The sequence below is a fragment of the Heliconius melpomene genome, chromosome 20, assembly GCF_056956725.1.
Source record: "Heliconius melpomene rosina isolate 202511_hmr_F chromosome 20, ASM5695672v1, whole genome shotgun sequence".
NCBI classification, from domain to species: domain Eukaryota; kingdom Metazoa; phylum Arthropoda; class Insecta; order Lepidoptera; family Nymphalidae; genus Heliconius; species Heliconius melpomene.
In genome coordinates, this window is record NC_140408.1 from 11147002 (window position 1) to 11164203 (window position 17202).

At 32.4% G+C, this 17202-nt stretch overlaps 3 protein-coding genes across 3 annotated transcripts in view; 2 read left to right on the top strand and 1 right to left on the bottom strand.

Annotated features, from left to right (window-relative positions):
• The window catches only part of Vps13D (vacuolar protein sorting 13D), a 54632-nt gene extending 51213 nt beyond the window's left edge, over positions 1-3419 (top strand). The window contains exon 60 of the mRNA XM_085205037.1: positions 198-3419. Coding sequence (XP_085061163.1) covers positions 198-453 — 256 coding nt within the window. The 3' untranslated portion in view covers positions 454-3419. The remainder of the gene's footprint in view (positions 1-197) is intronic.
• Positions 3420-3828: 409 nt separating this feature from the next.
• LOC146527987 (beta-keto L-gulonate decarboxylase-like) lies at positions 3829-8571 on the top strand. Its single transcript, XM_085205046.1, has 8 exons — positions 3829-3991; positions 4357-4436; positions 5103-5201; positions 6110-6285; positions 6615-6794; positions 7160-7256; positions 7579-7745; positions 8356-8571. The coding sequence occupies exons 2-8, from the start codon at positions 4358-4360 to the stop codon at positions 8527-8529; spliced, it is 972 nt and encodes a 323-aa protein (XP_085061172.1). The 5' UTR covers positions 3829-3991; position 4357; the 3' UTR covers positions 8530-8571.
• A 363-nt stretch (positions 8572-8934) lies between these two features.
• Positions 8935-16516, bottom strand: LOC146527988 (E3 ubiquitin-protein ligase rififylin). The gene is made up of 7 exons (XM_085205040.1): positions 16048-16516; positions 14177-14362; positions 13711-13806; positions 13213-13392; positions 12789-13022; positions 12353-12550; positions 8935-11737 (listed from the first exon to the last, which is right to left on the bottom strand). Exons 1-7 carry the CDS (start codon positions 16310-16312, stop codon positions 11562-11564), a joined length of 1335 nt encoding a protein of 444 aa, XP_085061166.1. The 5' UTR covers positions 16313-16516; the 3' UTR covers positions 8935-11561.
• Positions 16517-17202: the final 686 nt, after the last annotated feature.

Below are 17202 nucleotides of genomic sequence, written 5' to 3' on the forward strand. Positions count from 1 at the left end.
TTCTAATAGGTGCAAGTGCAAATGCCGCTGCGTTAAAATTTAATGACGTTTCCTAAAAACGTTTAGTTTAAATATTACCCGCCGAAAGAACCATCGAACCAAAAAATATCCCAGTTCTAGAAAGATGAGACTACTAAACCACTAAGTGGACTTATAATAGCTACGTTCATAATATTTATATTGATATTGTTCAATAGCAACCTAGTATCGTGCACGGCGATGTTCTCCTCCGGCGCGTGGTACGTGGAGCTGGGCGTGCGCGGCGGCGGGGGTGCGGTGGCGGGGGGCGCGGGTGGCGCGGGGCTGGGTGGTGCTGCGGGCGAGGTGGTGCGGCGCCCGCGCGTCCAGTGCGACAGCGCAGACGTGGCGCGCTGGCTGGCGCGGCACGCGGCGGCGGCGAGGCAGCTGTATCACGATAGGAAACATACGCTACTGCCGCATACTGACCTGTAGTTAGTGTATGACCAAGTTAGGTAAAGACGTGGATGGCTGGTATGGAAAGTAGAGTGCCGTCCTCGGCACTAATGAAATAGCACGCTGGCTCACTTCGGTCGCCGAGCCGTATCCTTCCTGAAGTCGGCTGTAAATGGGTACCGCATACTTGTTTTTAAGAAATTTTGTTACTTTGATTATTTTCTTCCCGAGTGCACAATATGCATAAGTTCAGAAATCCTAACTTCAGGGCGGCCACAACTCATCGACCGTGATTTTGCCACATTGTTTTTGCACCTAAGTTTATTGATGTTACTTAAAGTTACATATGCATGGATATAGATGAAAACGATTCTGGATAATCGCTGTGCTATGGATAAATGAGAATTTTAAGTGTATATAAATAATAATTATACACTAGGATCTTTGCCCATTAGGGCCTATGCTGAAAATAATAATAAGTATAGCACTTAAAACTCATTTTATTTTGCTAGTATATTAAGGTTGTATTACCCAATTGTTTTTTTTAAACACTTTGCATCTAATTTCATTGACATCAGAATTTTACATATTTTATTATGATGAAGAATATATCTTATCACTATAATATGTATGTAAATTGAATGAGAAAAGATAATAGAAGTCATTACCTTCTAACTTAACCTGACTCGACTACTTAACCTGTGTTGGCTGAGTTGACTGAATAAATAATTTAAATTATTTTAAATTTATAAAAGACAGACATTGGTTGTTGTTAATTAGCTATCAGCTTCACGCTGTATCACGCACACAGCAGGGTAGGCAGAGGGAACCTAGTGTTAAGACACTCCGTTCCCGACTTTCTGCCGAATTCTGGAAACATTGCGTGTTGCGTGGCAGAACTCAACGCCGCGCTTTGCCTCGACATCAGAGCGAAGAAATGGAATATAAACGTAAATAAATATTTCAGGTCCTCGAGTGGGGATCGAACCCACAACCGTCGCGTTACAGGCACACCCTTGTGCCGCTGCGCCACGACGGCCTCGCTTAGTCGTTGTTAGTGTCCTTATTAGTGCAATAATTTTGTTTTTAAGTTTATTTATTGCGTGAATACTTTAAGAACATTTTTTTATTTAGACCAAGCTTGGATTGTGACTTTATATCAATACTTGTAGTTTTATATTGAACTTAATAAGCCTTAGTTTTTTGACACACAAAAATTTACAAATATTGTACGCACAGTAAGTTAAACGATATTTAAGTATTATTTTTGTAAAATCCTAATGTATGCCAAAAATTGTATTAAACATGTCGTGTATATGCTGAAACAATGAGCTGTGTCGATTTTGATTGTGCTTTATGATAGTCCTTGTATTATATAGATTTATAAATGGTTTGGTTGCTTATTAAATGGAAGGTAAATTAAGTTGGTATTTTTATATGTTCACAAATATTTATGTCTCCCCAGTCTGGCATGACAAGGCGTTAACGGCGTTAACTTCTATGTAATGGATCATTACAAATGATTCTAAAAAGGTGTATTCTGTGAATATATTACTCAGTACGCTTTTTAATTAAAAAAAAAATGAATGTTATATTTAAACCATTTATTGCTAACTTTATTTCGTAATTTTGTTTGATTTCTACGATTGAGTAGTAGTTTCTACGATTGAGAGTAGAAATTACAGACAAGATGTCTGTACTGCATGTCTATCTATAAAAAATATGTATATTATTAGTATAAGTAGCAAATGATTATTTTTTTATCTTCATGCAGAAATTTAAAAAGTATTTGGTATGTCATGTCGCATGCATATATTTAACTTATTAAACATATTTTATATATTTTATAAATCATTTGTTTTAGCTTTAGTATGGATTTTATAAAGGCTGTGTTGAAACACTGTGTTGGTGCACTGATAGCAAAAAATATTTTTTCAAATTTAAACTTAAAAAATATGTTTACTTTACTAAAGTAAAATTTTGTTTACTTTACTAATGAGTACTGTTTCATTTAGAAAAAAAATAGCAATAGAGTATTACAAAGCTTTATAAATATATTTGTAATAAAACTACAAAAAATTGTTTTTATATTTATCTTCTTATAAGATAAATAATATATATTGATATATTTATTTTTTTATAAATAGTATATACAACTATTCTAAAATTTAATTCTTAACACAAATTAAAGTAATTTGCTTTAACTTAAAGTAAGTTTTGTATATAATTTATTATTGGCCAAATTCTATGTCATTGTAAAGATAATTTATTTTCCATATGGCATTCAACACAAACAATAACTGCATATGTTTACTGTATACAATATAAATATGCACAATAACTTTAAAAATATATATGTTTTATTATATTATATTTGAATACATTTTAAAGTGTTATTGACATACTACAGAGGCGTGGGATGTTTCCTTTCCATAAATTTTCCTTTCTATAGTAGAAAAACAGCCATTGATTGTAAGAAATAGAACACCTTTTATGTTATAAACGTAAAAGTTTCTTTTAATAAAATATCTATTCATAACCATCGTGTCCCTACTGATCTATGATGGTAGTGTAAATTGATAACAAAGAGAAAAAAACTATATATTTTAAATCTAATCTAATTACAAATTCGAGTAATGGAAATACTCATTTAATATTAAAAAACATTTTTTTTGGAAATTACCAAAGTTTTCGAAATTACCAAATTTTATTCTATAAGTTTTTTTAAATTAAAATAAAGCTAGGAGCTGAGTATCGATCAAATGAAACTAGTAAAGAGTACCGTTAGTTTAGTCATGGGAGGAATTTTTAGTATAAGTTAATTTATCTTTTAAATTATTTATTAAGAATATGTGAATTATAAATTTCACACAAATTTGGTTGATTTTAGTTTAGTCTATTTTAAAGTTGATGGTAATTTAGGTGGATGTGAAGAAGATTGGTTTATTTATGTAAAGTTTTAAGCAATAATAAGTAAAAATTCTTATTAATAACACTTTTTTCAATTTTGCGTTTTATTTTTACAATCGTACCTACCTTAATTAAGGAACTTTTTAGGCACCTTTTATCAAATAAATCTCTATTTATAGAGAAAACGAAGTGAAAAGTGATTATATGGAAGTGCAACATGAAACATAATTGTCATTTAAATTTAAAAAAGTTACCTTAATGAGAAAGAGTTATGGCAAATGTAAACTATTTTTTTTCTAAATTTCCACGTTTTAGTATAATTTTAGTCATTTTTTATACCTATAACTAAAATATTACAACTTGTTCTGCAATAAAACGAAATATTTTATTATCTTTATATATTAAAATAACAGAATCCATCGAAATTAAGTAGCAATGGTAACAGTATCTACACTTTATATAGAGTTTGCCGCATCTACAGGCGGTGTAGAAATCAATAAGTAATTTAAGTGAAGTGAGGTCAGTCGACGCCGGCATTCGGCGCGTGCGCACGGCTCCAGTGAACACTGCTGTATAAGTTTACAAAACAAGCTTTGGACCAACATCGGACAATCTAAGGCTGACCTCTAAAGTTTTATCCAGAAGTTAACAATTTACTTCATATTACGTACGTATTGTATAATAAGTTTATCAAATTATGATAACTTTTGATCTATAATTTGTCTTTTTTTCATTTACTTAGATGACTTTTTAGTAGATATTTTGTAGCTATTAGTATATTTAAGCAAAAATGTCGTGTTTTCAGTTTGTCTTATTCTGTGTTTTTATGTTTGGTTTGGTAGTAAATTATGTGGATTCTGCGGCCTTGATTGATGAAAACATTGAGTGAGTACTACTTAGTACCTACTTATGTCAAAGTTACAATAATGTCTGTTTGTCCAACGCAATCTATAGAAATACACAAAATATTTAAGAAATATATGTTAGACTCGTTTGTTTATAAGTATTTGATATATTTTCCTTTATTTTTAGCATGGCCTCCGTAGATTATGCAAGTGTGGATATTAAGGAAAAGGCCCTTTTTACACCGCCTTTAGAAGAAGTAGTGGATGGTAAGATTATTTTTTAAATTATTTTATTATATTAATTATTTTATGCAATACAAATTTAGGTAGATACTTATATAAAAGGAAAAATACTTAAAATAAGTACTTATCATATATTTGCTAAGTTATGTATGAAACGAGCGCTACTATCAATATTATTCTACATTTTTGTAAACATTGATACACAAATAATATATATTTAAATATCAAGTAATATAAAATGTATATGAATAGAAGTTTATAATTTAAAAAGGTCCATTCGTGGCGCTGGCCACAGTTTGTGGCTGCAAACGTGACAGGTTGTGGGTTCGATTCCCTTTCTAGGATTATGATATACTTACTTAATAATTTATTTTTTTCGCTGTGGTGGCGAGAAATCTTCTCCTTTAGTTCACGTGTGGCTTTGTTGATTTTAAATAAACTTATAAAAACAATCCAATGTTATAATCTAATGGTAAGCACACGACCTGGAAAAGTCTCGTACAGTACTTAATTGAGTTATTTTAGGTAGCTGTATAGCATGTGGCACCGTTTTGTTAAAACTACATATTGGCTATTATCTATGGCACATTATCATCTAATTTCAGGAGAAATAATTGTTATCATATCACGATATTGAGCACCAAAATCATTCCGAGCTCCAAAAAAGTTAATAAAACTTTAAATTTTCAGTGCTCTCTCGAGGTCTACCAGTTACATTTAAACACGTTGAGGTAGCGGTCGAAGACAGTCCAGACCTAACGCAGCCACCGTTCCACCTCACGGCTCCTGGTAAGTGTATCCTGAATACATATGAAAACCCCATGTAAATAGGAACTAACGTTTTAATTCTTAACAATTTTTATGGCTAATCTTTATAAGTGTCTGTTCTACTTCAAAGTAAAAATCTAAAGTGAAAGTGAAGTGACTCAATGTTTGACTGCAACCGCAATGGTTATGAGTTCGATTTTTACTTGGAAGAATGGTTGTATAGAAACTACTTTTTTTCCAGCTTTGGTAGTAGTTGGTTCTGCTACTTCTCTACTGTAACTAATGAAAAACTAAATTAATCAGTGTCATTGACAATAACTTGGCGCGAAAGTGGAAAACTGAGGCTTCACTAGGTTTCCTTTGCTTAGCATGCAGCCTGCCTGTTATATGTATAATGGAAAATGTCTGAAACTGAAAAAAAGTATCATAAGTTTAAAAATTTACAAAGTCATCAAAGCAATTGACAATGAAAATTTTTATTTACAAGAAATTTTAATCCATCACTTTAATTTAATTCGACGAAGTCAGCCAAAAAAACATATTACCTAAAATATAAAAAACATATTAAATTATATATTATATATTTTAATACAGTCTGCATAATTAAATAACACTCAAGAATAAATCTTAAAAACAATATTGATAGAACAACTGAACAGTAGTTTGTTATTGTTTAGTTTATGATAACGTGATAAGGTGCTATCAGCACTTGACGTTGTTACAATATTTGAGATCTCCGAATATGAGCTGAAAAGAACGGTCTATCATATCAAATTCTTAGTCCTTAGAAAGTTTTTTATGATACGTTGTGGGTGTGGGTTCAATCAGTCATCTTTAGCTATCTCGTTAAAAACAAGCATGGCGTTTAGTTTCGCCAAGCGTCACGTAATATTATAGCTTAAGTCTTTTCAAATTTTCCCTTCCACCAGGCCTCTTAGGAGATGCTAAACTAATAGAGTTGGGAGGTCCTCCTTACCTAGTGCCACTTGTACAAAGGGACAAGGTGTACGACTTGGAGGCGTTGTTAAAGCACTTGGGCAGACAGCCCGCGTTACTGGCAGGCGCTGGAGCGGGACCCTGGCCGTATATTGGGGTTAATTGTGAGGTTGGTTATTTTCATTTTGGTTTTTGATATTGTGGAATGTAATCTATGGGCAATTACTTTTCTCCGAGTGAGATTTAAGTATGCAACTATTGGCATTGCTGCATCTGATGCATACATTTTCACATATTTATATTTACACATAAATACTTAATTTCATAATTTTACTTCAAACGAAAGAGCCTGTATAAAACCTTGGCTAAATGCATGAAACTTTCCGGTTTGATTCGAAAAAAAGTAATAGCAATAGCAATAATAACAACTCACCAATAAAAAACGTATAACAAGAATTAACCATTCTCTCATAATACAATAATCATTTCAAATTCCAGGGTATAATAAACCTATTCCTGGACAAAGGTGTGATATCGCAAGGCACGCGTATAGTGTCAGTGTCTCCGGTGGGCGCGGTGAAGGGCAGCAGCGGGTACCTGCAGCAGACGCTACCCAACAATGAGACGAGGACCGCGCTGCTCGGGAACTACCTGCTGTCTGAGGGGAAACCTGGCAAGGTATAGTGTAACCTGGCAAGTAATAGTATATTTTGGTAAAGTTGTATAACTAAAGGATTTTGTTAATATATCGCATCTTTATAATATAAATGGCTAAACTAGAAAATTGTAAATTGTAATTTAATATTTTTTATAACATATAGAAATATGTTTTGTAGTCAGTGTTTTGAAGCCTGAAGTTGTAGGAATATCGAGTTAGGGCACTTTGAATGAAATAATATTAGAGTTAATATTGCCTTGTTTAGAGATATCTATAATACTATAGTTCTAAATACGTTCAACAAACAGTTATAAACTTGTTTATTATGTATACAGTCTGTGATTACACTAGAATAAATTAAAAATGCCTTCCTGTCCCTTTTCAGGTCATCAAAATAGTGGCCAAAGAGAGGATCGGCGAGTCTAATTTCATCACCGCCATCAGAGAGACGCTAAAGAAACACTATGGAGATAAAGTTATTGGTAGTTTATTTTATACTTTTTCTCGCTTAATATTTTTCTATTATACAAAAGTTATAAGCATCGATTCGACGTGAACAAAGAGATTTTTTGAAAGACCCTTTTTTGCAAAACAAGACAGAGGAAATTATTTTCATTACATAATTTACTAGACTGCACTTTGCCTCTACATCGTAGTGAAGAAATGAAGATAATATTTCATATACTCTTAATCGGAATCGTATTCACAACCTCTCGCGTTTATATGCACACGCTTGTTTCCCTGCGCCACGATTGGTCTCTAAAACATTGTGACTAATATTGTATGAAATTTCCCACATTCCAGGTCTCGGCGGCGCTTTCCTACTAAAAGAGGGTAAAGTGAAGCACCACGTGATGCCGGACTTCTCCAGCAGCGCGCTCTGCAGCGACAGCGACGTCGACGACTGGTTGCACTTCTTTGAAATGAAAGCACCCATTGTGCATCTTGGGACAATGGTTACTGGGGATTTGGTGAGACTTGCTATAAATAAATATGTACTACTGTCAACGGGTAGTGGCTGGCCGAAGTTAGGTTGCGCATTGTCCATTCGCGCTCGGGAAGTAAATAAATATAGGTATAAGAAACATCCTACAATAAAATCTGCGCAACCTACAGTTCTGTATAGATTCTCTATTGATGGCAGCCACGACTCGTCAACTGTATTTTAATTGCTTACATTCTTTAACAAAATATATAGCAGTTTACTTTGGAAGGAAAGTTTAACTCAAAATCAGATTAACTGATTTTAGTTTCGTATTTTTTAAATATTATTTAGCTCCCTATTCCTACCTTACTATATATATTGTTAGAAATCAAAAGCGGTTAACGTTTTTTAAAAAAATCGAATAAAAATACATACCGTCTATATGTTTCTAACGTATTCAGAAAGAGATTCCACGTGATTCCAGAGATTCCAGAGCTTGCCTACAAGCAATTGTTCCCGGGGGACACACTGATTTTATAGTCTTCATCACCTCTAAAGTTAATGTCTTAGACGTAATAAGAACGAGAGAACAAACGTAGCTGGATTTTTTTCAAAAAGAATAAAATTTACTATCCTAATATTCCATTACGTTCCAGGACCTAGACCTTCGAGTCCAGCATTTCCACGGCTACAGTGCCCACGGAGACGGAGGCCACTACCACTACGACACCACGCCTGGTGAAGTCCATTATGTGGGATACTTCACGCTCGCGTCATCCGTCATACGCATTGATCCTCCGAAGGAAACACATGGGTTGGGTAGGGACTGATGGGATCAAAATTTATTTGTAAAATAAATCTTGTTTTGTTAATTTATGGTCTTATGAATGCCCCAAATGTTGAAGCTACGGCCGCTCTCACTACGACACCAATAATCGCGAGGTCCTTTATGTGGATTACTTCGAACTTGTGCCATCTGTTATACATATTGATCTGTCGAGAGAAACGCGCTATGGCTTGGCTTGGCTAGGAACTAACGAAATTCACAAAATTTTTGGCTTGCATATGCAGTTGTTAATGCTGACTAATAAGCTACACTATATTATTTATATAAATATATAATAGTAAAACATGATTATATTGACTAAGCCTTAATAACCAAAAAATTTATAAAATATTTTTACGTACATAGCTTAAATATATCAGAATATTTAAAGACCAATAAAAAACACTGAAACAGGTGAAAATCTATTTATTAAATATTTACACTAAATGAAAATACATGTAAAAAAAACGTATTGACGACTAATGAGGTCTATCCTAGCAGTATACATAAACACTAGAGGCTCAATTCCTAGGATTCATTCTAGACCTTGCTTCTTTTTAACTTAGAAAATGAAATGACCCAGGTTTAATTTACGCGTGATATAAAAACATAAAAAATGCGTTGACGTCGAATACAATAATAATAAGCATATTCAAAAATACCACCACTCGACTATCGGCTAGTCTTAGATCTTTCATACAAAAATAACAATTTCTTTAGAAAATTGATTATAGCCTACAATTAATTAATATACACGTGAAAAATATTACATATATTATCAAAAATGAGCAAAAAAATTTTCCGAAATTTTCTAAGGCGATTTTAAAATACAAAATGTATGACAAGAAGAACCTTATTTATATATAAATTTAAATATATTATTCGAGTATTGTCTATAACATGTTTGTATCTAAGAGGTAATCTAATAAATAAAAATATGGATATAAATACATTATGAAATTAAGCTAGACTTTATATATTATCATATAAATAATTAAACTTTCAATAAATAATAGAATATAATATAGAGTCGGTGGCGCGATGTTTGTGGGTTCGATACCCTTCAGAGGGAAAGAATTATTTTCAAGTTGGTACGAAATTTTTTTTTTTTCAGTAACTAAGATCTGTAAAGAGAACACCTCTTACAATTTGATAGATATATTTGTGTAATGCTAAAATTTAATGTATACAAAATATATTTCAACTGTTATCTTAAAAAGATAAAATTATTTTTAAATTATATTGACAAATTTATAATTTTCAAGGCATATAAAAATTTAGCGGAGGTAAATTGTAAACGCGACAGGTAGTAGATTCCCAATCGAAGGAATAAAATATTCAATATTTTAATTCCTCGCTCTGGTAATATGGCAAAGTGCGTCGTTGAGTTCCAATAATCAACACGTTATGCCTCCAGAATTCTGTGTTCTGAGTGTCTTAACTCTATATCCCCAGGTTCTCTCTGCCTATCTTGCTATGTGCGGATCCAGTGAAGAAGCGTGAAGCTAACTTATTTGAAAGTTATTTTGAACATTATTTGTATGAAGCTATTAAAGCAATGGATATTTACGATATGAATCATTTCTAAAATTTGGTTTATTATTGATATCAAGATTATAGTTTTAATTATGTTTTCCACCCTTCTATTGTTACGTATATTATTTATGGCAGCTGTGACTAAGACTACACTTAGGTCCGAATTTATAAACCATTCTCAACTCGCCAACGGTATCTCAAGATCGGTCTCAGAGTTGAGAACGCTTTATAAATACGGGCCTTAACATAAGTGTACCTCTTTATTAAATTGTTTTAATAGTTATACGAGAATAACAAAGTAATATTATTAATACTAAATATTAATATATAATACGATTGACGAAGTAGATACTGTCAGAATGCACTTGATTCTTGCGACTTCAATAATACTCAAAGAAAAAAATATAAAATATTTTAGTTAAGGTTGGTTAGGTTAGCTAGGTTAGCTAAAAGTGGAGAATTTTTATCATAAAATATATATATATTTTTGTCAGATATTATCATGCGATCAGTCTGAATATGAACAGATGTGTGGAGAGCTACCGTGGCTTTTTAGGAACTCATTCCCCATTGGAAATGTCTCCTATATGGAATATAATGTGATTTTTGCATGATACATAAGATGTAAATTCAATGATCAAAATATTAAATTACATATAATTTTTTTAATTTCGTATAGACTTTAACAATATCATTATTCTCAACAAATAACTGAAAGTGACACTTATTTTCTTTTTCACCTTTTTCATAGTAGGTTTTAAGTCTTCGGACTGGTCGTGAATGCTTTTTTTATGTATTAATTTTGAGTTCAATTTAGTATTTTTAAAAACGAACGAACTAAGAAATGGAATGACTAAATTTTTTATCACATGAATAAATATTACTTTTTAATTATATAAGTTGTTTTTGTTTCATAGTAAATTGGAAGAAATTAGATTAAAAACTATGCTTAATCATAGCATTTGTGTAAAAAAACTAATATTCAATGAATTATGTAAATTAATTAATACATTACTATTAGAAACAAACGATATTTAAATAAAAATATTATACTAGAGAATATTGTTACTCCCATAACATCAATTATTAAAGTAGCATGTGTGATCTAAGAAAAAAATTGACCGAACTCAAAATATCTTTTAATTCTGAGTTACTTGAAACTGGCCATAAAGAAGCGATTTTTAAAAAAAATTGTGATGATTTCTCGAAGCAAACAAATTTTTGAGTTGAGTCACTTTGATTTTGAGGGTGTGAAAATTTACTTAGACTACATGACATCAATATTATGAGTTTTAGCAATAAATATATTCCTATATTAACAATAAATATATTTTACCATAGTCTCATTGCACATGTAGACGTCATACAAAAAATAAAAGCAAATAAAGTCGCGGGCTAGGAAGTAAAATTAGGGAAATTGGAAATAAAACAGGAAAATGGGGTAAATAAAAATCGGCAAATAATGGAAAAGAAATCGGGAACAGATAAACCATAATAGACCTAAGATCTAAAGAAACGTACAGCCCGCACAACATACTGCCTGCAAATCGGACACTCGGCCAGTTGCTTGGAGCAAGCAGTGCAGGCCGCGATATGCCCGCACTCCAGGAGGACGCACTCGAGCGGCGCCGCCATGCAGATTTTACAGCTTTCCTCAAAAGGCAGATTGTCTATCTCTGAAATGTGATAATGGAATAATCAATTTAAATATTAAAATATTATTTATACAAATAAAGGTACTGGCTTGGAAAGCAGTCTGCTCTGAGGAGCCAGTAAATACTTAACAGTCACTCTCCAATATCAATGTTATATAACTTATAGTTAGCCCGTCATAACATCTCTGAAAGTCACCTTTACTTGGCATAGTATTAATATTGAAAATAAATAATTATATTATCTCAAAAAGGTGAGGATTATATGTACATGTAGTGTAAAAGAAAACTAGACGGAAAGAAGAGAGTTTTTCTTTATGGCACATACGCGCCACAGGCCATTCTGTAGAAAAATCTCTAGATCTTCAAAAAAAAAATGTGTAGATCCTCAACAGGGCCAATCTGTAGAAAAATATAGAGTAAAAATCACTATTTCACCTATATGTCACATACAGGAACAACAAATGTTTTCTGAATATTTCTTCAAAAAGATCCTAAAAATTATTTATAATTATCTTCAGGGCGGCGACGACTCATCAACAGTATTGTAAGTCATCTACCCAACTTCATACTTGGTGTGGGACCTCCAAAAAAACAGTACATTCTGAAAAAAAATATTTAATACACAAAGTTACCCACCATCTCTATACTTCTCGTGATCCCTCCAGAGAGCTCTCGCTCGCTCCAGCAAGTCAGCCCTTTCCAAGCAGCCGCGATACTCCACTCTGTTGCGGGCGAGCAGTTCCTTCAACTGCTTCACGCTGAGACGCTCTAGTTCGGAGAGACGACGGAGCTGCTGGAGGGATACGCTGGCGTCCGGGTCTAGAGGTAGGGCACCTGTAAATTAAAAAAATATATAAAGGGTCTACAGGATCTCCAAAAGGAAAATGGTAAAATCATTGTAACATAAGTATGTGTTAGTAAAATTATCAATAAAGGCAGTCATTGTGGCAGTAATTTGATTCTCGGTCTATGTTATATTGTTATATCGGCAGTGCTCCCTTCACTCAATACATGTTTCGAATGGGATCAAGGTTACATATGGACATAAAAAATATATACATTGTATACTAACGTGAGCGTGCCCCCGTCGTATTACTGGGGGCGGTAGGCGACGATGGGGCAGACGCGTGCATGAGGGGTTCGTCTTGCAAGCTTGTAGTGTCCGCAGTGTCAGCGGTGTCAGCTGTGTCTGCCGTGGCCGCTGTAGCACGGGACGCACTACGAAGCTCTAGTTCTGATGCAGCGCGTTGAGGTGTAGCGCCAGGGCTTAGACGGCGTTCAGCTGCGCGTAGGAGTACATCTGAATCTATAGAAATATTAATATAGATTAAACATAGTGAGACGTAATTGTACAAATTAATATATTATATTTCTATAAGCCACCATCTTCAATGATCCAACTATCATTTTCAGTTTGAGGGAATTATTATAATTATCTAATAGAAAAATGTGTAGAGTAAAATATATACAAAAAGAGACCCATAATTTCCACTGACCATTGGGCAAAGGATCAGCAGGTCTCGTGATAAACTCCCAGCCAGTGTCATCCAGATCCTCAATCTCGAAGCAGTCAGTAGTGTCAACATGTACACTGTCCCCGTTACCCTCGCTGCTCTCACGGCTCTGTGCTTGAGCTGTGTTTTCTGTTGCTGACACTCTGATATCGCGTTCTCCACCTAGAAATTATGACATAAACAAATAAAATATAGGAACAAAGAACCAAAAACGTTTTACATACAAAAACATTTCATAAAAAAAGATTAACCATTTGACTATTCTTGATACTACTGAATTCAGTTGTTTGAATGATGTAACAATCTGAAGTTGAACTTTTGGAATATACTACGAAATATTTAGTATACTTATCTAGAAATACAAGAAAGTGACGTCACTATCCATTTTATACCAAAAAACAATGTTTTGATATTAGGTTTATTTATTTATTTAATTTTTAGATTTATATTATTTTCAACTTTTGTTATGGTACTATCTACCTGGTGTTGGAGTAAATCGTCTGTCAGGAATGTTATTTATATCTGGCGCAGGTCCGTTGGTAGGCGAGTGAGCATGAGATGAGTTGAAACAATTACCTGAAATAATTAAATATATATATATATTATATACTAAATGGGTTTTAGAATCACTTTTTGGAACTGTCAGTATTGTTAGTTCTATAAGTTACTAGTGAAGGGCTCAAAAAGCAACTTTGCTGATATGATACACAGATAAAAAACTGAGTTCAAGAATACTAAATATTATCATGACAATAATTCAATGAATATTTTTAAATAAGGGTTATTGGACTAAACTACTGTTACAATTTGCATGCAGAATATAATGTTACAGGTCAACACTTGTGGTGCACAGTCACGAAGTGTGACTGTAAGTGTGACATGTTGTGGGTTTCTCAAAACACACCAAAACATCCATATAACAAATTTTAAAAAAGTTACTACTTACTTCTATTATTAGGCGGAGTGGGATGAGCAGGGTTACGTAGATCAAAGGCAGAATTGATAAAATCATTAATATTATTGGTGAATCCCTTGAGCGAGCTGAAAGGGCTGGCGCCTGCGCGTGAGCCACGCCATCTGTACGATGTACTATTTACATGTGAAACACATAATGTGACTAGTTCTTCTTTTTCTGAAAAAAAAAAATTGTTCATATTAGAATCTTTTGAAATATTATTCGTCATAAGTCATGTCATAAGGTCATTTAATTTCGGTAGAAGATTATTTTAATATTTTGGATTCCAAAACCATCTTTTAAGACAACCAGAATGTGGGAATAAACATAATTGAAATATAATCATCCAACAAGTGGAGATGGAAGTCACAACGATCAGCACTCAGGAGTACTTTCGAGCACTGTCTTAAATCTAATATTACATAATCTACAATATCTACAATATAATACAATATCTACAATATAATATTACATAATATATTGTATTAGATTTACAACTTTATTATTGTCTTATCAGTTTTAATTACTTCTTTTTAAAGATAAATGAGGGGATTTTTAGATTATGAGTCAATTTAATTTTATATTCAATCAATGATAATAATGAGTGATTCAATTATTATATACATTATCATAAAAGATATAAAAAAATATTTAATGCAGTGTGGAGCTGTTTTTTTTATGCTACTCCATAGGCAGAGGGAATCTAGTGTTAAGGCACTTTGTCTTTTGCTTCTGGATCTATTTTTGAAACATTGCATGTTGAGTGGCAGAACTCAATGCCATGCTTTGCTTTGATAAGCTTTACTAAAGTATTTAGGTATAGGTAATTTTTTTATCATCCAATTGAGAAACAAATCCACCACTATTATGTATAGACAAAGGTGCATGCAATTATATTGTACTACTTAGCCTCAAATTTATTATTAGTTCTATGTGTTGCAACTTTGTTTGTATGGACTTTATGATGTGAACTAGCAAATTCCACTCTTTCCATTCTCATAGGAATTAAGAGAAATTATCCATTAGTGCTCCCTGACACTTCCTAATTTTCACATATTTACACATATTATATTACAACATTCTAAGTCTAGTAGTTTTGTCTGTCAGTTACAGAAGACTTTTATGTTTATATTTTATACCTTTATTTAAATAATAGAAAAAATATTTTAATATGCCAGCTAAGCAAAATGCTAAGTGTGTTTTATTGAGCATAATTATGTTTTAATTAATGTAATCCCTTTTAACCTTAATTATTCATTAAAGTAAGGTAAATTAAATTACAAAAATAGAATATTATTATCTTTTTTTATATTTGTAATATATAATATATGTGTTATATAATTTCAAAATTTTATGTTAATGTTTGTGATGAAATATCTTAAGATGAACTTTGTATAATATTTTTCTTAACTTTACATTTTATCCCACATAAGACAGTATAGGCAGATGGAACCTTTAACCTATTGTTAAGACAGTGTCTTCCACATAGCTTCTAATGTTTTGTACTATTATTAAAGCACTCCTCATGCCCCTTTACAGAGTGCTAAAATAATTTTAAAAAGCTAATAAAAATTAGTAAAAGTTATTAATATTTATAAAATAATAACGATATATTTAATTTCATTTGTTACAACATTACAAAATAGTAATAATAAGTTTTATGCATGATTTTGTCATAAAATTAGAATAATTGGAAACTAATCAATACTTAAACAAAATCTATGACATTCATATTAATTAGAAAAACAACATATGTAATCAGTATGCATGCATTTAAATAAAACTGCTTATTCATTCAAAGATAGTTCTAGAACTTATTTTCAATTTAATCAGAGATTTTACTTGTTTTACAGGATACTTACCAACACAACCTCTGGTGGAGATGTTCTGGCGTTGTAAGAAACATTGGAGGTCACGGACTTTCAAGTGGCTTATTGTTTGTCTGACCAAAGGTCTAGTCGAGAGGACCCTGCAAGGAACACACATAGTGCCTCCTCCTCGACGAAGGCACCCGCTGCAATAGTACCTCTCGCATTCAGAACAAGCCCGTTTCCTCTTAAACACACTGAACTGAACCGCACAACTCTCGCACGGCATCTTTAAGCAATTATTTTGTCGTTCTACCATCAGATGTTATATTCTACCACTTTTAATTTCATTTTAGCACACATTACGCTTGTATAATCATTGTTCATTTATTTTAGTATTTTAATCGTTTAACAATTTACTTTGTAATTTAACACATTGGATGTTGTAAAGAGTTATTCTGTGTAAAAAAACCAAAACATCACACAAATCACAACTGCCATAATGAAAAACAACGTTTCGTAAAATGTTCACACTTCACAGTAGGGATTCCCAATGATCATCGATTTTGGATGAACATCGATGTTAGCAGTTAAAATATCGATGTTTTAACATCGATTTTGCATTTAATAAAACATCGTAACATTGATTTCAGCAGGGACACATAATCGATATTTAATTGCGTACAAGTGCTTTCAAAATTTTTATTTTTACAGTCGATTGACAAAAAAATATTGGGAAATATAATATGTTTTTACGCTTAATATTTGAAATTTATAATAACTCTTGTTGTAATAAAATGTCATGTTATATTGTAATAGTTAGGGTTCCATATCTTTTAAGGAAAAAAGGAAACCCTTATAAGATCACTTTGTTGTCCGTCCGTCAGGAGCCTTTATCATAAAAGCGCTTGGAGATATCGAGTTGATATTCAAACCATATACTTAGATCTACGGTCCCATGATTTGATGAAAAAAATGTATGTCTACATATACTTGAAACGAGATATGGCCATTTATATCGCAAAAATCGTGTATAAATTCAAATTCAGAATATTCTTTATTCAAATAAACTATTATAACCACTTTTGAATTATTCCACGTAAGTATTTCAGTTACACTATAAAGGGAATCAAAATTAATAAGATACTTTCGGTTGATCTAGAATTATGAAATTTGGCAGCTAGCATCTACTAATTCAGAATAAAAATA

Bases quoted from the DNA above. Each gene is read 5' to 3' on its own strand.
- LOC146527987 (XM_085205046.1), top strand. From the start codon at position 4,358: ATGGCCTCCGTAGATTATGCAAGTGTGGATATTAAGGAAAAGGCCCTT. The intron at 6,286-6,614 runs GTTGGTTATTTT...TTCAAATTCCAG, and splicing joins ATATTGGGGTTAATTGTGAG to GGTATAATAAACCTATTCCT. The intron at 7,257-7,578 runs GTAGTTTATTTT...CCCACATTCCAG, and splicing joins CTATGGAGATAAAGTTATTG to GTCTCGGCGGCGCTTTCCTA.
- LOC146527988 (XM_085205040.1), bottom strand. From the start codon at position 16,312: ATGGTAGAACGACAAAATAATTGCTTAAAGATGCCGTGCGAGAGTTGT. The intron at 14,363-16,047 runs GTAAGTATCCTG...TTTTTTTTTCAG, and splicing joins CTCCACCAGAGGTTGTGTTG to AAAAAGAAGAACTAGTCACA. The intron at 13,807-14,176 runs GTAAGTAGTAAC...TAATTATTTCAG, and splicing joins CACTCCGCCTAATAATAGAA to GTAATTGTTTCAACTCATCT.